Below are 23800 nucleotides of genomic sequence, written 5' to 3'. Positions count from 1 at the left end.
CAAATTATCTCTCATGCGTTTTGGTTACGTTTTTGGCGTCTTGTCATGGCGTCGCGAAAGATATGTCGACGCTAGGAGTCGGTATTATAGTATCGCGTCCACTGTCATGCGAAGACTTGTTTGCGGAAAATTTGGCGCTTCTGAGTCATCGCAAAGGTTGGCATAGAGACGCTCAGCGTGGCGACTGCTTGCGTCGATTTCACTACATTGTGACGAATGACATGCACTTAAATGCGCCTTTACACCACGCACGAAATTTGAAGCCCTTGAAATAAAACTGGCGACAAAGTTCGAACATCGACGCCAGGCGTCGCGACGCCGAGCATCACGACACCATCTAATGACGGAAAAGATACCGCAGATGTATTTAGACATCACTGAAGACGAAAGTAGAAAACCGACGCTCGGCGTCGCGACGCGTATCGTCGCGACACCATGGCAAGACCAAGGAATGTGACTCGAACGATTTGGGTAACTTTGGTTGCGACTTTAGAAAACCGACGCCTTGCGTCGCGACGCCGAACAATGCGACGCCCTTTAATGGCGCCAAAGTTACAGCAGATGAATTTAAATATCACTGCTGACGAAACTAGAAAACCGACGCCCAGCGTCGCGACGCCATCCGCCGTCACGCCAGATGAAGCATACCCCCTTGGTATAACGTTGGGCACGATGATAGAAAATGGACGCCGTGCGTAACGACGATCTTGAAGGACGAAATTTTACCGAAGACGCCAACCTTTAAACCAACAACCTAACCTAACCTAACCTAACATAACATAACATAACATAACCTAACCTAACCTAACCTAACCTAACCTAACCTAACCTAACCTAACCTAACCTAACCTAACCTAACCTAACCTAACCTAACCTAACCTAACCTAACCTAACCTAACCTAACCCAACCCAACACAACCTAACCTAACTTAGCCCATGATAACCCAACCTGCCGGAGCCATGTCTTATAGGTTGCCAGTCTGCTGTTCGCTTCAGTTCCATTTTTTGGTCAGCTTCCGTTCTCAAACATCATTTTCAAATTCACCTCGAGGCTCACGCACGCCGAATATAACGTCTTTCGGCGTGGTCCCGATTATGAAAGTCGCCACTTACGGCATCGGTTTCGTAGCTTCCATAAGCACGCGGAGCGTCGTATGCTGTAAAATTTGCGTCCTACGAAGAGTTCGCGTCTTCTGCTGGGCTTGCAACCAAACGTTTCGCTACGAGAGCCTCGGAGACGCTAGCTTCAATTTTCTGTCATATGGAGACTAATGTTCGGTATCTGTCGTCGTTTCCAGACGGCCCTATTTTAGGCGACATTGTGGCATCGGTCCAAATTATCTCTCATGCGTTTTGGTTACGTTTTTGGCGTCTTGTCATGGCGTCGCGAAAGATATGTCGACGCTAGGAGTCGGTATTATAGTATCGCGTCCACTGTCATGCGAAGACTTGTTTGCGGAAAATTTGGCGCTTCTGAGTCATCGCAAAGGTTGGCATAGAGACGCTCAGCGTGGCGACTGCGTCGATTTCACAACATTGTGACGAATGACATGCACTTAAATGCGCCTTTACACCACGCACGAAATTTGAAGCCCTTGAAATAAAACTGGCGACAAAGTTCGAACATCGACGCCAGGCGTCGCGACGCCGAGCATCACGACACCATCTAATGACGGAAAAGATACCGCAGATGTATTTAGACATCACTGAAGACGAAAGTAGAAAACCGACGCTCGGCGTCGCGACGCGTATCGTCGCGACACCATGGCAAGACCAAGGAATGTGACTCCAACGATTTGGGTAACGTTGCTTGCGACTTTAGAAAACCGACGCCTTGCGTCGCGACGCCGAACAATGCGACGCCCTTTAATGGCGCCAAAGTTACAGCAGATGAATTTAAATATCACTGCTGACGAAACTAGAAAACCGACGCCCAGCGTCGCGACGCCATCCGCCGTCACGCCAGATGAAGCATACCCCCTTGGTATAACGTTGGGCACGATGATAGAAAATGGACGCCGTGCGTAACGACGATCTTGAAGGACGAAATTTTACCGAAGACGCCAACCTTTAAACCAACAACCTAACCTAACATAACCTAACCTAACCTAACCTAACCTAACCTAACCTAACCTAACCTAACCTAACCTAACCTAACCTAACCCAACCCAACCCAACACAACCTAACCTAACCTAACCTAACCTAACCTAACCTAACCTAACCTAACCTAACCTAACCTAACCTAACCTAACCTAACCTAACCTAACCTAACCTAACCTAACCTAACCTAACCTAACCTAACCTAACCTAACCTAACCTAACCTAACCTAACCTAACCTAACCTAACCTAACCTAACCTAACCCAACACAACCTAACCTAACTTAGCCCATGATAACCCAACCTGCCGGAGCCATGTCTTATAGGTTGCCAGTCTGCTGTTCGCTTCAGTTCCATTTTTTGGTCAGCTTCCGTTCTCAAACATCATTTTCAAAGGCACCTCGAGGCTCACGCACGCCGAATATAACGTCTTTCGGCGTGGTCCCGATTATGAAAGTCGCCACTTACGGCATCGGTTTCGTAGCTTCCATAAGCACGCGGAGCGTCGTATGCTGTAAAATTTGCGTCCTACGAAGAGTTCGCGTCTTCTGCTGGGCTTGCAACCAAACGTTTCGCTACGAGAGCCTCGGAGACGCTAGCTTCAATTTTCTGTCATATGGAGACTAATGTTCGGTATCTGTCGTCGTTTCCAGACGGCCCTATTTTAGGCGACATTGTGGCATCGGTCCAAATTATCTCTCATGCGTTTTGGTTACGTTTTTGGCGTCTTGTCATGGCGTCGCGAAAGATATGTCGACGCTAGGAGTCGGTATTATAGTATCGCGTCCACTGTCATGCGAAGACTTGTTTGCGGAAAATTTGGCGCTTCTGAGTCATCGCAAAGGTTGGCATAGAGACGCTCAGCGTGGCGACTGCTTGCGTCGATTTCACAACATTGTGACGAATGACATGCACTTAAATGCGCCTTTACACCACGCACGAAATTTGAAGCCCTTGAAATAAAACTGGCGACAAAGTTCGAACATCGACGCCAGGCGTCGCGACGCCGAGCATCACGACACCATCTAATGACGAAAAAGATGCCGCAGATGTATTTAGACATCACTGAAGACGAAAGTAGAAAACCGACGCTCGGCGTCGCGACGCGTATCGTCGCGACACCATGGCAAGACCAAGGAATGTGACTCGAACGATTTGGGTAACTTTGGTTGCGACTTTAGAAAACCGACGCCTTGCGTCGCGACGCCGAACAATGCGACGCCCTTTAATGGCGCCAAAGTTACAGCAGATGAATTTAAATATCACTGCTGACGAAACTAGAAAACCGACGCCCAGCGTCGCGACGCCATCCGCCGTCACGCCAGATGAAGCATACCCCCTTGGTATAACGTTGGGCACGATGATAGAAAATGGACGCCGTGCGTAACGACGATCTTGAAGGACGAAATTTTACCGAAGACGCCAACCTTTAAACCAACAACCTAACCTAACCTAACCTAACCTAACCTAACCTAACCTAACCTAACCTAACCTAACCTAACCTAACCTAACCTAACCTAACTCAACCCAACACAACCTAACCTAACTTAGCCCATGATAACCCAACCTGCCGGAGCCATGTCTTAGGTTGCCAGTCTGCTGTTCGCTTCAGTTCCATTTTTTGGTCAGCTTCCGTTCTCAAACATCATTTTCAAAGGCACCTCGAGGCTCACGCACGCCGAATATAACGTCTTTCGGCGTGGTCCCGATTATGAAAGTCGCCACTTACGGCATCGGTTTCGTAGCTTCCATAAGCACGCGGAGCGTCGTATGCTGTAAAATTTGCGTCCTACGAAGAGTTCGCGTCTTCTGCTGGGCTTGCAACCAAACGTTTCGCTACGAGAGCCTCGGAGACACTAGCTTCAATTTTCTGTCATATGGAGACTAATGTTCGGTATCTGTCGTCGTTTCCAGACGGCCCTATTTTAGGCGACATTGTGGCATCGGTCCAAATTATCTCTCATGCGTTTTGGTTACGTTTTTGGCGTCTTGTCATGGCGTCGCGAAAGATATGTCGACGCTAGGAGTCGGTATTATAGTATCGCGTCCACTGTCATGCGAAGACTTGTTTGCGGAAAATTTGGCGCTTCTGAGTCATCGCAAAGGTTGGCATAGAGACACTCAGCGTGGCGACTGCTTGCGTCGATTTCACAACATTGTGACGAATGACATGCACTTAAATGCGCCTTTACACCACGCACGAAATTTGAAGCCCTTGAAATAAAACTGGCGACAAAGTTCGAACATCGACGCCAGGCGTCGCGACGCCGAGCATCACGACACCATCTAATGACGGAAAAGATACCGCAGATGTATTTAGACATCACTGAAGACGAAAGTAGAAAACCGACGCTCGGCGTCGCGACACCATGGCAAGACCAAGGAATGTGACTCGAACGATTTGGGTAACTTTGGTTGCGACTTTAGAAAACCGACGCCTTGCGTCGCGACGCCGAACAATGCGACGCCCTTTAATGGCGCCAAAGTTACAGCAGATGAATTTAAATATCACTGCTGACGAAACTAGAAAATCGACGCCCAGCGTCGCGACGCCATCCGCCGTCACGCCAGATGAAGCATACCCCCTTGGTATAACGTTGGGCACGATGATAGAAAATGGACGCCGTGCGTAACGACGATCTTGAAGGACGAAATTTTACCGAAGACGCCAACCTTTAAACCAACAACCTAACCTAACCTAACCTAACATAACCTAACCTAACCTAACCTAACCTAACCTAACCTAACCTAACCTAACCTAACCTAACCTAACCTAACCTAACCTAACCTAACCTAACCTAACCTAACCTAACCTAACCTAACCCAACCCAACACAACCTAACCTAACTTAGCCCATGATAACCCAACCTGCCGGAGCCATGTCTTATAGGTTGCCAGTCTGCTGTTCGCTTCAGTTCCATTTTTTGGTCAGCTTCCGTTCTCAAACATCATTTTCAAAGGCACCTCGAGGCTCACGCACGCCGAATATAACGTCTTTCGGCGTGGTCCCGATTATGAAAGTCGCCACTTACGGCATCGATTTCGTAGCTTCCATAAGCACGCGGAGCGTCGTATGCTGTAAAATTTGCGTCCTACGAAGAGTTCGCGTCTTCTGCTGGGCTTGCAACCAAACGTTTCGCTACGAGAGCCTCGGAGACGTTAGCTTCAATTTTCTGTCATATGGAGACTAATGTTCGGTATCTGTCGTCGTTTCCAGACGGCCCTATTTTAGGCGACATTGTGGCATCGGTCCAAATTATCTCTCATGCGTTTTGGTTACGTTTTTGGCGTCTTGTCATGGCGTCGCGAAAGATATGTCGACGCTAGGAGTCGGTATTATAGTATCGCGTCCACTGTCATGCGAAGACTTGTTTGCGGAAAATTTGGCGCTTCTGAGTCATCGCAAAGGTTGGCATAGAGACGCTCAGCGTGGCGACTGCGTCGATTTCACAACATTGTGACGAATGACATGCACTTAAATGCGCCTTTACACCACGCACGAAATTTGAAGCCCTTGAAATAAAACTGGCGACAAAGTTCGAACATCGACGCCAGGCGTCGCGACGCCGAGCATCACGACACCATCTAATGACGAAAAAGATGCCGCAGATGTATTTAGACATCACTGAAGACGAAAGTAGAAAACCGACGCTCGGCGTCGCGACGCGTATCGTCGCGACACCATGGCAAGACCAAGGAATGTGACTCGAACGATTTGGGTAACTTTGGTTGCGACTTTAGAAAACCGACGCCTTGCGTCGCGACGCCGAACAATGCGACGCCCTTTAATGGCGCCAAAGTTACAGCAGATGAATTTAAATATCACTGCTGACGAAACTAGAAAACCGACGCCCAGCGTCGCGACGCCATCCGCCGTCACGCCAGATGAAGCATACCCCCTTGGTATAACGTTGGGCACGATGATAGAAAATGGACGCCGTGCGTAACGACGATCTTGAAGGACGAAATTTTACCGAAGACGCCAACCTTTAAACCAACAACCTAACCTAACCTAACCTAACCTAACCTAACCTAACCTAACCTAACCTAACCTAACCTAACCTAACCTAACCTAACCTAACCTAACCTAACCCAACCCAACACAACCTAACCTAACTTAGCCCATGATAACCCAACCTGCCGGAGCCATGTCTTAGGTTGCCAGTCTGCTGTTCGCTTCAGTTCCATTTTTTGGTCAGCTTCCGTTCTCAAACATCATTTTCAAAGGCACCTCGAGGCTCACGCACGCCGAATATAACGTCTTTCGGCGTGGTCCCGATTATGAAAGTCGCCACTTACGGCATCGGTTTCGTAGCTTCCATAAGCACGCGGAGCGTCGTATGCTGTAAAATTTGCGTCCTACGAAGAGTTCGCGTCTTCTGCTGGGCTTGCAACCAAACGTTTCGCTACGAGAGCCTCGGAGACACTAGCTTCAATTTTCTGTCATATGGAGACTAATGTTCGGTATCTGTCGTCGTTTCCAGACGGCCCTATTTTAGGCGACATTGTGGCATCGGTCCAAATTATCTCTCATGCGTTTTGGTTACGTTTTTGGCGTCTTGTCATGGCGTCGCGAAAGATATGTCGACGCTAGGAGTCGGTATTATAGTATCGCGTCCACTGTCATGCGAAGACTTGTTTGCGGAAAATTTGGCGCTTCTGAGTCATCGCAAAGGTTGGCATAGAGACGCTCAGCGTGGCGACTGCTTGCGTCGATTTCACAACATTGTGACGAATGACATGCACTTAAATGCGCCTTTACACCACGCACGAAATTTGAAGCCCTTGAAATAAAACTGGCGACAAAGTTCGAACATCGACGCCAGGCGTCGCGACGCCGAGCATCACGACACCATCTAATGACGGAAAAGATACCGCAGATGTATTTAGACATCACTGAAGACGAAAGTAGAAAACCGACGCTCGGCGTCGCGACACCATGGCAAGACCAAGGAATGTGACTCGAACGATTTGGGTAACTTTGGTTGCGACTTTAGAAAACCGACGCCTTGCGTCGCGACGCCGAACAATGCGACGCCCTTTAATGGCGCCAAAGTTACAGCAGATGAATTTAAATATCACTGCTGACGAAACTAGAAAACCGACGCCCAGCGTCGCGACGCCATCCGCCGTCACGCCAGATGAAGCATACCCCCTTGGTATAACGTTGGGCACGATGATAGAAAATGGACGCCGTGCGTAACGACGATCTTGAAGGACGAAATTTTACCGAAGACGCCAACCTTTAAACCAACAACCTAACCTAACCTAACCTAACCTAACCTAACCTAACCTAACCTAACCTAACCTAACCTAACCTAACCTAACCTAACCTAACCTAACCTAACCTAACCCAACCCAACACAACCTAACCTAACTTAGCCCATGATAACCCAACCTGCCGGAGCCATGTCTTATAGGTTGCCAGTCTGCTGTTCGCTTCAGTTCCATTTTTTGGTCAGCTTCCGTTCTCAAACATCATTTTCAAAGGCACCTCGAGGCTCACGCACGCCGAATATAACGTCTTTCGGCGTGGTCCCGATTATGAAAGTCGCCACTTACGGCATCGATTTCGTAGCTTCCATAAGCACGCGGAGCGTCGTATGCTGTAAAATTTGCGTCCTACGAAGAGTTCGCGTCTTCTGCTGGGCTTGCAACCAAACGTTTCGCTACGAGAGCCTCGGAGACGCTAGCTTCAATTTTCTGTCATATGGAGACTAATGTTCGGTATCTGTCGTCGTTTCCAGACGGCCCTATTTTAGGCGACATTGTGGCATCGGTCCAAATTATCTCTCATGCGTTTTGGTTACGTTTTTGGCGTCTTGTCATGGCGTCGCGAAAGATATGTCGACGCTAGGAGTCGGTATTATAGTATCGCGTCCACTGTCATGCGAAGACTTGTTTGCGGAAAATTTGGCGCTTCTGAGTCATCGCAAAGGTTGGCATAGAGACGCTCAGCGTGGCGACTGCGTCGATTTCACAACATTGTGACGAATGACATGCACTTAAATGCGCCTTTACACCACGCACGAAATTTGAAGCCCTTGAAATAAAACTGGCGACAAAGTTCGAACATCGACGCCAGGCGTCGCGACGCCGAGCATCACGACACCATCTAATGACGGAAAAGATACCGCAGATGTATTTAGACATCACTGAAGACGAAAGTAGAAAACCGACGCTCGGCGTCGCGACGCGTATCGTCGCGACACCATGGCAAGACCAAGGAATGTGACTCGAACGATTTGGGTAACTTTGGTTGCGACTTTAGAAAACCGACGCCTTGCGTCGCGACGCCGAACAATGCGACGCCCTTTAATGGCGCCAAAGTTACAGCAGATGAATTTAAATATCACTGCTGACGAAACTAGAAAACCGACGCCCAGCGTCGCGACGCCATCCGCCGTCACGCCAGATGAAGCATACCCCCTTGGTATAACGTTGGGCACGATGATAGAAAATGGACGCCGTGCGTAACGACGATCTTGAAGGACGAAATTTTACCGAAGACGCCAACCTTTAAACCAACAACCTAACCTAACCTAACATAACCTAACCTAACCTAACCTAACCTAACCTAACCTAACCTAACCTAACCCAACCCAACCCAACCCAACCCAACCCAACACAACACAACCTAACCTAACCTAACCTAACCTAACCTAACCTAACCTAACCTAACCTAACCTAACCTAACCTAACCTAACCTAACCTAACCTAACCTAACCTAACCTAACCTAACCTAACCTAACCTAACCTAACCTAACCTAACCTAACCTAACCTAACCTAACCTAACCTAACCTAACCTAACCTAACCTAACCTAACCTAACCCAACCCAACACAACCTAACCTAACTTAGCCCATGATAACCCAACCTGCCGGAGCCATGTCTTATAGGTTGCCAGTCTGCTGTTCGCTTCAGTTCCATTTTTTGGTCAGCTTCCGTTCTCAAACATCATTTTCAAAGGCACCTCGAGGCTCACGCACGCCGAATATAACGTCTTTCGGCGTGGTCCCGATTATGAAAGTCGCCACTTACGGCATCGGTTTCGTAGCTTCCATAAGCACGCGGAGCGTCGTATGCTGTAAAATTTGCGTCCTACGAAGAGTTCGCGTCTTCTGCTGGGCTTGCAACCAAACGTTTCGCTACGAGAGCCTCGGAGACGCTAGCTTCAATTTTCTGTCATATGGAGACTAATGTTCGGTATCTGTCGTCGTTTCCAGACGGCCCTATTTTAGGCGACATTGTGGCATCGGTCCAAATTATCTCTCATGCGTTTTGGTTACGTTTTTGGCGTCTTGTCATGGCGTCGCGAAAGATATGTCGACGCTAGGAGTCGGTATTATAGTATCGCGTCCACTGTCATGCGAAGACTTGTTTGCGGAAAATTTGGCGCTTCTGAGTCATCGCAAAGGTTGGCATAGAGACGCTCAGCGTGGCGACTGCTTGCGTCGATTTCACAACATTGTGACGAATGACATGCACTTAAATGCGCCTTTACACCACGCACGAAATTTGAAGCCCTTGAAATAAAACTGGCGACAAAGTTCGAACATCGACGCCAAGCGTCGCGACGCCGAGCATCACGACACCATCTAATGACGAAAAAGATGCCGCAGATGTATTTAGACATCACTGAAGACGAAAGTAGAAAACCGACGCTCGGCGTCGCGACGCGTATCGTCGCGACACCATGGCAAGACCAAGGAATGTGACTCGAACGATTTGGTTAACTTTGGTTGCGACTTTAGAAAACCGACGCCTTGCGTCGCGACGCCGAACAATGCGACGCCCTTTAATGGCGCCAAAGTTACAGCAGATGAATTTAAATATCACTGCTGACGAAACTAGAAAACCGACGCCCAGCGTCGCGACGCCATCCGCCGTCACGCCAGATGAAGCATACCCCCTTGGTATAACGTTGGGCACGATGATAGAAAATGGACGCCGTGCGTAACGACGATCTTGAAGGACGAAATTTTACCGAAAACGCCAACCTTTAAACCAACAACCTAACCTATCCTAACCTAACCTAACCTAACCTAACCTAACCCAACCCAACCCAACCCAACCCAACCCAACCCAACACAACCTAACCTAACTTAGCCCATGATAACCCAACCTGCCGGAGCCATGTCTTATAGGTTGCCAGTCTGCTGTTCGCTTCAGTTCCATTTTTTGGTCAGCTTCCGTTCTCAAACATCATTTTCAAAGGCACCTCGAGGCTCACGCACGCCGAATATAACGTCTTTCGGCGTGGTCCCGATTATGAAAGTCGCCACTTACGGCATCGGTTTCGTAGCTTCCATAAGCACGCGGAGCGTCGTATGCTGTAAAATTTGCGTCCTACGAAGAGTTCGCGTCTTCTGCTGGGCTTGCAACCAAACGTTTCGCTACGAGAGCCTCGGAGACGCTAGCTTCAATTTTCTGTCATATGGAGACTAATGTTCGGTATCTGTCGTCGTTTCCAGACGGCCCTATTTTAGGCGACATTGTGGCATCGGTCCAAATTATCTCTCATGCGTTTTGGTTACGTTTTTGGCGTCTTGTCATGGCGTCGCGAAAGATATGTCGACGCTAGGAGTCGGTATTATAGTATCGCGTCCACTGTCATGCGAAGACTTGTTTGCGGAAAATTTGGCGCTTCTGAGTCATCGCAAAGGTTGGCATAGAGACGCTCAGCGTGGCGACTGCTTGCGTCGATTTCACAACATTGTGACGAATGACATGCACTTAAATGCGCCAACAACCTAACTTAACGTAACCTAACCTAACCTAACGTAACCTAACCTAACGTAACCTAACCTAACCTAACTTAGCCCAGCATAACCTAACCTGCCGGAGCCATGTCTTATAGGTTGCCAGTCTGCTGTTCGCTTCAGTTCCATTTTTGGTCAGCTTCCGTTCGAACGATTTGGATAACTTTGGTTTCGACTTTGGAACACCGACGCTACAAAGAGGTTGGCGACGACGACAAATCACAAATTTTTATAATACTAGAGCAGATCGCTCCTTTCGGAGCTCCTCGGGGGATTGGGCAAGTTTTTAAATCGCAACCAACCTCCCCCGATTGGTCGGTGGTTGCGTTTTAAAATCTTGAGTAACAAACTAAACCAACCCCCCAGAATGTTGGGTTAAAACACTTGACCGACCTTCGGGGGGGGGGGGTTGCGTTTTAAAATCTTGAATTAGACACTAAACTAAATCCCCCTTCGGGGGGAGGGGGGGGAGTTAGTTTAGTGTCTAACTCAAGCCATTTGTGAAGTCATTTGTTTACTCGGCGCTGTTGTGTTGGTACAACAATGCCGAGTAAACAAATATAACGTATTATTGTTTGATGACGTCATTTTTTGATAGACGACAAATGTAGAAATAGAAAGATTTGGCACAACAAAACAATTTGTGTTAGCCTGTTGGAGCTGGACTGAGGAAGGCCACGAAGAGCCCGAGTAACGGTAGCCGGTAATATGGCCGAGATTCGACGCATTTGCCTCTTGAATACAATTCTAGAGTGTTATTTCTGCACGAGTGTCTCGATTATGGCAGTTGTATTTCCTCGAAAGTAGATCTAGAATGTTAGTTATAATGCGATAACTTGGTTTATGGAACTTTATTTTTAGAAAGCTGTGTGAAAGTGATGTTATGATGAAGGTGGGAGACGCAGATGCTCCCGCAACCTTTAGACCCCAAGGACTGAACTCTCGTTGTTTAACTCCATCTATAGTTGTAACATTAAAGAACTTTCAGATGTGCTCGTAATTTTGCTACCTGACATATGACCTTTCGAACCTGCTGAATCGTAAGCCTATATAGCGTGTTGTGTGTTTGTTTGAGGAACACGAGTACACATTATTTCAGAAGTATGAGATGGAATACAAATTGTACTACGCACGTTTGAGCAGGTGGGACTCATAGTGTCACTACCTTTAAGGGCCGTAAGTAAGCATTTCTTTTATACGAGACCATTCCGAACATATGAACATGGAAGGGGCTTATTTTGTAGTTGTATGTATTATATTTATTTTATGAGTAAAATAAATATAATACGGTGGTCTAGCGGTTAGAACGCTGGCCTTGTAATCCTGGGGGTCTCGGGTTCGATTCCCGGCGGTGCCCGAATTTATAACTTGTGTTGGGCAAGGCCGTGGTCTAGGCAACACGGAGTTTTCCTCCGGGGGCTTCCCCGGTTTCTCCGTGGCATCCCAACAATTACTCCATTCACACACAGAAGAAGGCAATGGCAAACCACTTCTGGATCATCTGCCAAGAACGTATATGAACAGGTTCCAGTCCGAGAAAAGGATGGAAAGATCCTGTTCATATGGACCTGTCGTCAGACAGAACACTATAATAATAAATAAATTGGATTTCTAAGTTCATGATCTGGGCTTTTCTTTTAATTTCGTTTCATTTTCACCGAGAACAGTGATGGTCTGTTCTTTGGCGCTGTAGTGAGAGGCGGCATTACAAAGGAGTACAAGTTATCTTTTGTTCCGATGAATGGACCGAAGAACGAACGAGTAGCTGCTACATCGTAGCCCTACAGATGCTTACCGTCCTCAGATCCTCTTCCGATAACTTGGTGACGTGTAACAAATGGTTGCTCACCACCCCTATCGAGACATGAGAGGTCTCGTTCCTTGAAAGTAGGCACTTCAAGTTTAATTGGCTGGATTCATCTAAGAACTCAAGTGTCGCTGTACATGCTTTCAGATTTTGGTGACATTCGCTCTGTAATCTGAAGTGCTTGCTTCTGTATGGGCGCATATTCAACTTGTACAGGATGAACGAAAAAAATGTCAGAAATTTGAACAGGAATTTCAGTTTAACTGTGGTGACATACAACACTGCGACCCATTGCAAATTTTTCACTTTTTCCTGCCGGTATTTCTCCGGTCCCTCTTTTATTGAAACATTATTAAAATTATTAAAACTTTATTAAGTGGACTGAGGGAGTTTGGGATTTATATATACTATATATATAAATTAAATTAAATCGAATGCTTGGATTATATAACAATGTAATTTGTGATCAGCCACTGACTAATGCCCAGGAAACGATGTGTAAGTACTGCTTTGTATCCTGTATGTATGTTTTACAACAAACGTTTACCTACAAAGACTGAGGAGAACCACGAAACAGCTCAGTCAGGGAAGCCGGTTTGTCGGCCGAGAATTTTATCGGAATTTGATATTTTTATAATAAGGGGAAATTTGCATCCAGTCGGCCCTGAGCTCAGAAGCGCTATTAGGCCTACGTTTTTATGTGAAGTGTCCTTTATTATTGTTCGATTTTGACAATAATTTGGAATCTGTCGGCAAATTTTAGTAAAAGTTCTCAACATTTTGATTTATTAGTTCCCGTTCAGCCGTTCTTGGGTGGTTTGAGACCGTCGGTTGAAGCTATTTTTGTAGGTGCTCCGCTGCGAGTCTCTCGTGCCTAGAAACGGCTTTAGGACGACCACGCTTTGTTAATTTCAAATATGAATGAGGCGGTATTAGGCCAGACCAAATCACATGCCGTGTAAATGCCGTTATATTTATACAGCCACAGCTTTTGAATTTAATATCAGCTGCGTTATGACGAAGTATTCGATACCTCAAAGGGAAAGGAACGGTGGAATTTGTATGGGTACTTGCTGCTGGTGGTTTTAATTGCGGTTCTATTTCATGCAGCGCCGTAATTAGTGTGTGGTCAGAATAGCCGTGTATTCTCCGTCCAAATACTCTCGGTGTAGCAAAGTGGGTAAATAGACCCGTTCTAGTACCACACGATTTCATCCTGTACTCTAGGCTTCATGCAGTGGTCGACTCGGTTTCATTTAGGCTCGTTCCGCGGCGGTGCTGAAGCTTATATGCGGACTGGTGAGGAGAATCTTCTCGTCCATACCTCTTCACTCCATCTTCTTAGCCGTGAGATCCGTGACAGCAGGAGAATATTTCAAAATAATTTTGTATTTTGAATTTCACCCCGTGAGATTTGAGGTTTTCACGGCGGATAGATTTTCTTCTCTGCCATAATAGAATACGCTACTGAATTCGTGATGGTCCAGTACCATTACATAGAACGGTTCATCTTAAGGATTTCCGGATCAGGACACACAGATTAGAAATTGTTTCACAGCATGTGTCAGTATCTTTGCGAGCCAAATTTGTTCGGCCTCCGAAACGTTTCGCGGCTAATAGCGGCTATTGAGGTACTATTTCCAAGCAGTTTTTCTCTCTAAAGGGTATCTCTGACTGCGGTATATTACGATTGATGTAATTGGATTTCTGGGCTGCACATCGTTTGGCATTGAAAACTCCATTTCCGCCCTCGTGTGAAAAGATGGGGGTGGAATGGACCAACTGAGTGAGCACGCTCGGTCTTTTCACTTGAAGGTGAAAACAGAGCAGGTTCTGAACTTCATAGTTTTGGAATGTAATCTGTTGCTATATGTATTATTAATATACTTTTGAACTTTTGTTTATTGATGAGCTTAGTTCAGTAACACCTCATAAAATAGTGGATTACTTGTTCCTATAATCGTACAGGAAAACATCACTGGTTTTAAATTCCGCCACTGAATAATATCCGTGGTATGTTGGCTGTGAACCGTATGTTTTTGATATCTCTTCATTTTAGGGGCTTATGAGAATTTGCTTTCTCTAAGCCGCTTCGTTTATGTTAGACTGGGCTCCCCACTCCCCCCTAATGGAAGATGAAGCTGACGCTGGCTGTTCGGGGATTTACCCTAGTAATGCAGCTCTGCATACCCTGCTGGGAGCCGAAGCATCTAATTGCTTCGGGACTCGATATCGACCCATCATTCCTTCAGGTCTCTAGTGCCCAACATTGATTTAAAATGCAATTGAACCGTTTAGAAATCCGTATTACGCATTTCAATATAAGGCAATTTCATACGTTTTGATGACCAAATTTTCTTCGTGTCCTGTGAAACACTGAACTTGCGTTTGTCTACTAAATTTAATTCTGATTTATACACGGATTTGTCGAATCGAACATGACTTTTGAACATTAATGTCGATGGTTGAAAGGAGGTGAACTTACAGAATTTGAATTTATTACGCTGAAACTTTCTAGACCGAGATGGGAAGATGGTTTTGAAACGAATTTTAGGAAAGGGTTCGTTAGATTGTGACTGATTTTAATATGTGTGTTTGGTCTTTGTTTACCAGCGTTTGGTTTTGAACGTGTCGTCTGCTTGTTTATTTCTACCCTGTTGGTGTTCCTCAGAAACGTCAGTATCCTCCTACAAGATTAGATTGCACCTCAATCTAGACGATCACAGTGGACATCTTCATCGCCGTGAAAACCTCAAATACCAGATATCCAAATGATGTTTAACAGCATTGACTTGCTCTGTATAAAGCTGACATGTAGTTTTCAATATTATTATCTGAGGCGTCCAGAGTTGTGGAGGTTAGGGCTCCTTGAATGGAGTTTTGGAACTTACGGTTCCAGTATTTTAGCAGCTTTAGATCATGCGGCCACCAAAATTAGAAGTTGTTGGTGCATACAGTAGATAATGAAGTTCCCCAAACCGCCGCTGAAATTATTTCACAGTTCCGCTGATTGGAGTCCCCTGCGACAGACTGACCGATGTTTCGTGTTTCTAGTCAGATATTCGTGACTACCGCATGTAGTATTTCTAACTGCATCAAACGTTGTTGTATCCATACATAACCTGTAGCGATTGGTTCTCGTTTCGAGTCCCCAGAGGTAATCGTTTCTGTTTCGTTGAGCCTCAGACACAGCGTTATAAAGCTTCAGCCATCATTCCATTATAGCTATGCTTCCATCAAAGCCAATTCCCTTTATCACGGTCATTGCACGAGATTCGTTAGTGTGTAGATTCTTGTGTCCCAGAAATGTTATACGCCGTAGACAGACTCGTGTTCTATCGGTGTCTCTGTTGTCTACTTTCATTGAGATCGTTGTCGGGTTTCTTGAAGATGCGCTCTTAACAGCAGAGGTTATGCACGTATTGTTTAATGAAATAGGAGCTTCGCCATTGATGGTGCACAATTAACGACTGTGAAGGAGACTATATTGTGGGCTATTTCAAAGTTATATTACATGTTTTTTCGTGGATAATCTAAAGATCACGATAAAGCTCGGAAAGATTGTCTGGCGTAATTCGTATGCATTATATAGGCGTTATGGACTTGCTTTACATTTAGAGATTTTACACTCAGTTAATTAAACTTTCAAATTTGTAGTAATCCTTAAAAGAAATTTCGAACGTTAATGAGAAATGTACGTGGAATAAATACACTGTAATCAGTAATATGACAATTGTAGTCGGACATATCTTGATAAATAATAATACCGGTGTTTCACTATATTGCTATCATTAAAATGCATAGCTAGTTGGAATAGAAAAAAATTCACAGCGTCGTAGCTTTGACTTGTCTGGGCGTATTACCTGGCTTGTTTCATAGACGTTGTGAATGAAGATAATTGATCAGCATCCCTTGCGGCTATTGAGGGCCATCATGAGCCTCTGCCCATTAAGCTAAGCTCCGTCGCTGTCCCAGATTCCTTCTGTCGCACGAGGTTGAAGGAAACAGATTTCTGGACCCGTTTGTGTTAAGGGTGGTAAAGCTCCGGTCAGTGTGGCGTTGCTTTCGGGCCGATGCGTTCCGGGACAGCCACCCGTTTTTTCTCTTCCTTCCACTGATTATAAGGTTGGTTGGTTCTGGACGTATGCTGAGCCTCAGTTTTAATCTGGGATGGGGGCTGTGCTGGTGGCAGGGATCTTGCTTGCTGACAGGATGTGACACCGAACTTGAAACGAACGTCTATACGTTTTATTTATAGTTTATTTAACGACGCTTTTTGAGTAACTCAGACTACATAGCGTCGAATGATAGGATGGTAGTTAATAATGAATTGAAAAGGATATGGATTGAAGCGGTCGTGGCGTAGTTCAAGGTTTCCTGATGGGACTGAGGAAAGCCGCGAAAAATATCGTTTATGATAACCGTTCTCCGGGCTGAGATTTCAGCTCGAAATCTGCCTTGAATACGAAGCAGGAGTGCTAACCACGGAATCACGATGTTCGGTTAAGTGAAGTACACCTTTCCGTTCGTATTAGTTTCACTGTTTTGCTATGCAGACAGAAATAACAAATGAAAGTCTGTTGCAGAATCTGCCGAGAGCTTTCAGTTGTAAATTTTAAGTGTGAGTAGGACGCGGAAAATTTGAGGAACGCTGGCTTTTAGTGAACTGCAGTAACGGGAGACTGGAGTAGAACAAGCATTTCCGGTTCCTGAGCTAACAGGCAAGACGTCTGGAAATGTGGAGTAGCGCTACTGATGGATGGATCAAGGAAATGGCATCTAGAAGAAATAGGACAGGCAGTTATGTTTCCGCAGAGAATGATTTTGTTGACGTCTTGGAAGTTGTTGTGTCATTTCTTCTAACTGTCTTTGTATGCATCGTATGAGAGTGGGAAACGATCCATGTTATCGTGTGGACTGTTTGTAAGGAATGGCATATGCTGTCGTATTTCTGCTAAGACTGTATCAGTTTCCCCATTGCTAAGATCAATTAGTCATTGCTATTTATGTAGTAATCACTGTCTTTTTTTTAAGAATATGGAACGCATAAATACATTCTGTGGGCACGATGCAGAGTAATTTAAATTTGAAAATCGTGGAAGATGTAGGCTGGAAAAAGCGTCCCCTTATCTGGATGATTCATATGTTTATCTATACAGTCTTTAAGCTCATTTGTTTCATGTATAGACAAGATTCTGTGGGATATTGTATAGTAGGCATACTTCTCCCATTATTAAGCAGTATTGTACGAGCTGAAATATCTTTTGACGCATGCTATTAAACGCGTCGGTTTTTCTCGAGTAAGTTTCCGAATATTTGTGGGTAATGTTAGAATTAGAGTCTGTACCTGCTGTGAATCCTGGCCGAAGGCCAATCATCCTAAGTGGTATGTGGTTCTCCTCAGTTCGTCGGTATTCCACATAAAAGTAGATCTTTCTGTTTCATTCAACGCCAAATAGTCGCCCTAGTACTTGACAGTGCTTTAAATAACGAACACTCGTCATCCTGGTGATACGAGTAGAGAGTTAATATCCCGGCTTGAAATTGATTAATTTTACTTGTAAAATTTAATAACGCAAATTATTCCTGACGCATTGAAGTGTTATTAGATCGGTTCATTGAATGCTTTGTTAGGTTTTTTAATTTAGAGGCGTCATCTGGGATGACATACGCACTCGGTTAACGAGTGTGGTGCCCTCTGTATGCATTCACAGACATTGATTAATTGTGGTCACATGTGCTGGTGTTTCTGGCGTGCTCGACCCACTTCAGTGACGATGGTCGTGAAGTGTCTGCTCTAGGCATCATTCAGACAGGTGTAGTGCGTATTAATGCTCTGTTGTAAAACATAAATTACGGGGTTAATTGTGTGGAAGCGAATCGGAGAATAATTCGTACCGCATCTGAGCATTGTTATTCTCATTATAAACGCATGGGATTCTGGCGAGTAATTTTCACCTCAGCTGTAGGGCGTCTCTCTTACCAGTATAGTTTAATTTTAATTTATTTTAAGACATTTTATAAATTATATAGGTCGAAGGTTAGAGTAACTGTGAACGATCGAAAGGAAGTGTTCTTGGTTTTTGTAAGTTATCGCGCAATTTACGGGAGGAAATGAAACGAGAATTATCAGTCACGATAATTTCGCCCGAGAATCTAAGACGATGCCTCCTGAATAGGAACTAGGAGTTCTGGTTACTTAAACGTGAACTTCAATCCACGTTCACCTTTTACGCCTTGCTATTACAAACGTGGCTGTGAGATCCGAGCGATATAGATGTAATTATTACTTTCTTTGTAATTGACACGTGAGTGGCAAATTGTTAGTTAATTTAGTTTACGTAATTCAAAGTCTTGGTTTGACTTTTGAAGGTTTGACATTCGTGAAGGAACAGCGCGATTGAGTTGGCTTCAAACAGAATTTGAAACGGAATATGATCAGTGACATAAGCCCTATATGTTCCAAAGAACATCGCGTGCAGCAGATTTCAGTGAAGAGTCCTCAAGAACTCGCTCCGCCCCGTATGAGCGGGTCCTTTCCCCGTTTAAGTGGCAGTATGGTCCGACAGCTAGGGGACACACACATTCAAGCAACCCCATCAAATAACCCGGTTCCACGTAGCAAATTTGTAATTCCAAACAGCGTGATTTTACTTTTTGCAGTTGCGAAAAACTGAAAGGGCCTTGGTTTGAGTTACCGGTAACAAGGTTTTTGACCTCAAAGAAGACTGCACAACAAGCTCTTTGTGTTCCTTAAAAGGTGGGAAGTTTCTTTATTAGTTAGGAGACTGTTAATATCCCAAGAAGAGCTTTGCTTCATGAAGTTAGCTATTAACTTATTTGATAAAAATGGGTAAAATTATACAGCTTTTGAAGATTTCTGTATTCATCGCCCTAATGACGGAGGCAGTATGACCTCTGAAACGTTGGTAAACATCGACCAGACTACACAGCGCAACAACCCAGAAGACAGAAATCTTCATACTCATCGCCCTGATGATGGATGCAGTATGACCTCTGAAACGTTGGTAAACATCGACCAGACTACACGGCGCAACAACCCAGAAGACAGAAATCTTCATACTCACCGCTGTGAAAACCTCAAATCTTATATACAGCTTTGTCTTCTTCGGTTACTTTCTCCAAATGAAGATTCAAAATACAAGTACCACGTTGTAGCAGTTTCTTTAACCTTTTATGTGCTATGTGGTTGACGGTGAGCGTCTTTCCGATTCATGTTGCTTGCTGTCTTTCGAGGTTTAAAAGATGGGAGGCTTGAGGTTCTCGCGGAGTTGAAGATGCCGATGCTAGTCTGCTGGGTCGAAACGCCGTGAGGACCAATTAGTATTTACCAGTGTTTCGAAGCAACATACTGTCTGTGTCTTCAGGTCACAAGTGTGTTTCTCAGGAACATTTTACGTACCTACAAGTCCACACTGTGGTACAACCCAGATGACCATCACCGACTGGTTTGAAAGATGTTTATAATAACCCTAGTTCTTATTTATGTTTTTACTGTTACAGATTTAGCAATGTTGACTTTCTCCTGTGGGTTTCGAAGGAGCCCTTATGATTCCTTATTTTGAGTTAACGTATTATACGACAGACGGTAATTGCTGTATTTTCTTGATACCGTCTGAATTCTGGGATTTTGCAATCTTCTGACTGCATTGTTATGTCGAGAATATAATAGAGTAACGTGATATTTTTTACCCAAGAGGAGCATCAAGTATTCAGTCCTTCTGCTGCAGTAAAAATGGAAACAGAACAATTACAAGCAAATAACTAACTGTAGTGCCCACATTTCTAGTCTTATAAATGCCATTTGGATTGCGATGTTTTAAAGCAAATGCTGTTCAAAACAACTTGAAAGTAGAATAGTATTATTTTATTTTATTTAGTGTTCTGTCTGTCAAATAATGCAAATAAATTGCCAGGACTTAATGTCAGCAATCGAAGTCGAATTACATGAAACGTGTTCTGCGAGGTCTGATCTTTTAAGATTCGAAAGTGGTATGTCGATGTCCACTTGTCTATAATGAATAGATATCCTGTCCATCGTAGGGATTAGAAGAATGGTTTCTTGTGAAGATATTTGTGAGACGCTGTGTGGCGAATATGCATAATCGAAGTAGTCTTAAGGACTAGTTGACGTAACTTCTGCCAGTGATTTGATGTTTGGCGTTTGAGATTACAGTTGAGTCGAATGTAAATCCATCTTCCCAGCAGTCGTAAACTGTGGAATGCTGGTTCATATGTAGCTGGACTATAGAATTGTTACGAAAGGGAGCTATGAATGCGTGTTGATATATTGGTGTGAAGTGTGTTAACTCCGTATATATGCTATTGGAAGTCGATAGTTTGTGGCTGAACCAACTGCAGTTTAAAAGTCATGGAGGAATAGTAGCTCTCGATGTTGTTTAGTTTTCCCGGAAAGAAATATATGCCTAGGGGGAGGCTATATTGAATTTATATTTCTAAGTGGAAAACCTGTTATTTCTGCTGAATGCTATACAGTTGCTCCTGAGGCCATTAAAGCCACGTCTGAGAGGAACTTCTTTTTCCCGGGTTTTCTTTATCTCCAAGTCTGTATTTATAGCAGGTTTAAAGTACGAAATCAAGTCACTTAATTGGACCCGAACGAGGGAAATTGTATAGAAAAACGATAGAATTGTGTTTTAATACGTACTATGATATTAATGTTTTCTGATATATCAAAACTTTGGTAATTCAGGGGGATATTATTGCGCAATACAGGGCGCATGTATTTCAGATTCTGGAATTTTACTCTCTTAGCCAGTTATCAGTTCTAATGTCATCGTTATTGACGTGAATGCTATTGCCTACCGCTCAGATCTTGCGATTTACACACAGAATATGAATTGCAATTCTCTATATGTTGCTTTAAACGGACGGTTTTTTACGCTTCGATGGTTGCAAGAACTGCTACTTGTGACACACACCGTCTTGACCGTGAGGCAGCCTGTTATTTACGAGGATATCTGATCATGACATCCTACAGTTGACCTGAATCTGACTGGAACTTTTATTGTGTGCTTCAGTTTGTAATACAGTTGATTTCCTTATGCGTTCTTTACGACTCTGCATACCTGGTTGATCTTAAGCTGATCTATTGCAGATACGAGTATTTTATTTCAAAATAATCGCACTACACGTTTTGCAGAGTCAGAGAAACATTTATCTTTGTGTTTCGTTACATGTTTCTAGTATCGAATAATGATTGATATAATTTTGAATATATATTTTTGTTCATTTTATGTCGTCTTTTAGTGTTTTATACGACCAACAACAGTTTTGATAAAAACTATGAACATTGGTCTGATATTGACGAACGTGAATTAATGGTAATATTGGACCGATACGATCCAAATTAAAATTCTCCAGGCAAATTTTATTCGAAAGCCCTCGAGTACTTTTGGAAATTAATCTGAGCGGAGTGAGACTTTTCCATCGTGCTTTAATTTAATATGATTGTGCAGTGGTGCCTGTTAGATCATAGATGACATAATAACATTAATGTTTTTAAATATACTAAGCCATTCCGAACGTAAACTGTATTATCTTTTAAATTTAATACCCCTTAAACGAAGTACCTTCTTGTAAACTTAACCGCGTTAAATAATTTTAGTCCAGAGAATTATATGATGACGTTAACAGTTGAAGTAAGATGGTTCTTGGTTAGGTGCTACTTTAAATTTCACAGAATACATTGAAGCACTAATTAATACGCTGTTCATACCCCTGTGGAAGCTAAGTGACCTTTTGCAGTGAAATGGCTTCTCTAAATAACCCAATACCCAACTTAACCAACGTACCTTATAGCAATACCCCTACTAGAAGTGCTATTTGCAATGACCTTTTGGAAGTAATTGGTTACTGTGAGTGAAAGTGACGTGGTCTTTGTTCATTGGCGGTTTGTGCTCGACTCACTGTGGCAAATGCACATTAGAGGCAGGATTCTAGTTGTAATGGTTGTGCTGATTGGGTTATTGTCTGCTTTATTACAGCTTGTGGGAGGAGAGTTTGACATGGAGCTGAATTTCGTGATCCAAGATGCTCAGAACATCAAACACATGCTGGAACTGCTGGACCATTGCCCTCCTAACCTACAGGTATGCCAACGGAACTAAATTCGCTTAGGCGTGTGTAAGTAGTGCGTTCGGGCCGGCTCCTGGCGTTATGCCGAGCATGTCTGTCGTCGTCCGTAATCCTCTACAGGCCAAGCTTAGTTTTGTGAGTCGCCACCTCCAAGTGCAGGCCTTCCAGCACTTCAGAGAAAAAAAGGCCTGCCCTGAGTTTAGTATTAAAAGAAGCTGCTGTTTCTATATACTTCAGAATTAATAAGAAAACTATTACTTGATTGGTTTGTGTTTATCCGTGCCCCTCGAAAGAGCTCACAGTACTATGGCAATGTAATCAGCGAAGTAGAACTCGCGGTAGACGTAACTTAAGGCTTTCAACGGAAGTCAGCGCCAGCTTTTGAAAATAAATGTGACTTTGTAGCACAGAGTGAAGGGAAAAGATGACTGATGTTCCTGTTCTTCTATGTAAGCTGCATTCGGTAACAGAAGGAATTTGTTCAAATCTTGACTGTCAGAGAGATTTATGTCTTTCCTGTGAGTATTATTGAGCGAGGCATAAATTTTGTCGATTACCTGCTGTTGTGACTGTGGCGCTATGGAACTACGGTGCATCGCTTCTTCGTGTACTGATTATCGTTCATCCGTATTCAGGAGGTCCCATGTTCGAATCTCGACTATTGTGTTAGAGGTCTTGTGTGTTTGTTGTCAGGACTTGCAGGCAGTTGGTCTTTGTTAAATCTCTTAAATCAGGCGGCAGTCACGTTTTTCTACATTTTTCACAACATCTTTCACAGTTACACAACCATTCGAGTATCAATACCGTATGAATTTGAGGAAGAGTCTTTGAATAACGTAATTACTTACTTTCTGTAGCAAGACAGTAACTGGTTGATTTATTATCGACATGTAGCTGCTGTGTTTTTGTTCCATCACATTCTCTTCAATTTTCTACATTTCTCGCCATGTGTCCTGCTTTTTGCTGTGTCTTTCATGCATTAATGCGTGGTGGGTATTAATTTGTCTGGATTA

The 23800-nt window shown here is 44.2% G+C and overlaps 1 protein-coding gene across 17 annotated transcripts in view; it reads left to right on the top strand.

Moving 5' to 3' along the window:
* The window catches only part of rg (A kinase anchor protein rugose), a 400245-nt gene that overhangs the window by 139161 nt on the left and 237284 nt on the right, over window positions 1–23800 (top strand). For all 17 annotated transcript variants that reach the window (XM_087353730.1, XM_087353742.1, XM_087353732.1 and 14 more), the window contains exon 2: window positions 22697–22801. In XM_087353730.1, the coding sequence (XP_087209856.1) occupies window positions 22697–22801 (105 nt within the window). The remainder of the gene's footprint in view (window positions 1–22696; window positions 22802–23800) is intronic.

Source organism: Zootermopsis nevadensis, unplaced genomic scaffold, assembly GCF_977971745.1.
Source record: "Zootermopsis nevadensis isolate Lab colony 2312 unplaced genomic scaffold, Znev_1.0 Znev_ptg000022l, whole genome shotgun sequence".
Classification (NCBI taxonomy): domain Eukaryota; kingdom Metazoa; phylum Arthropoda; class Insecta; order Blattodea; family Termopsidae; genus Zootermopsis; species Zootermopsis nevadensis.
The sequence above is the reverse complement of the archived record's forward strand: the minus strand, read 5'-3'. Positions and strand labels throughout refer to the sequence as shown.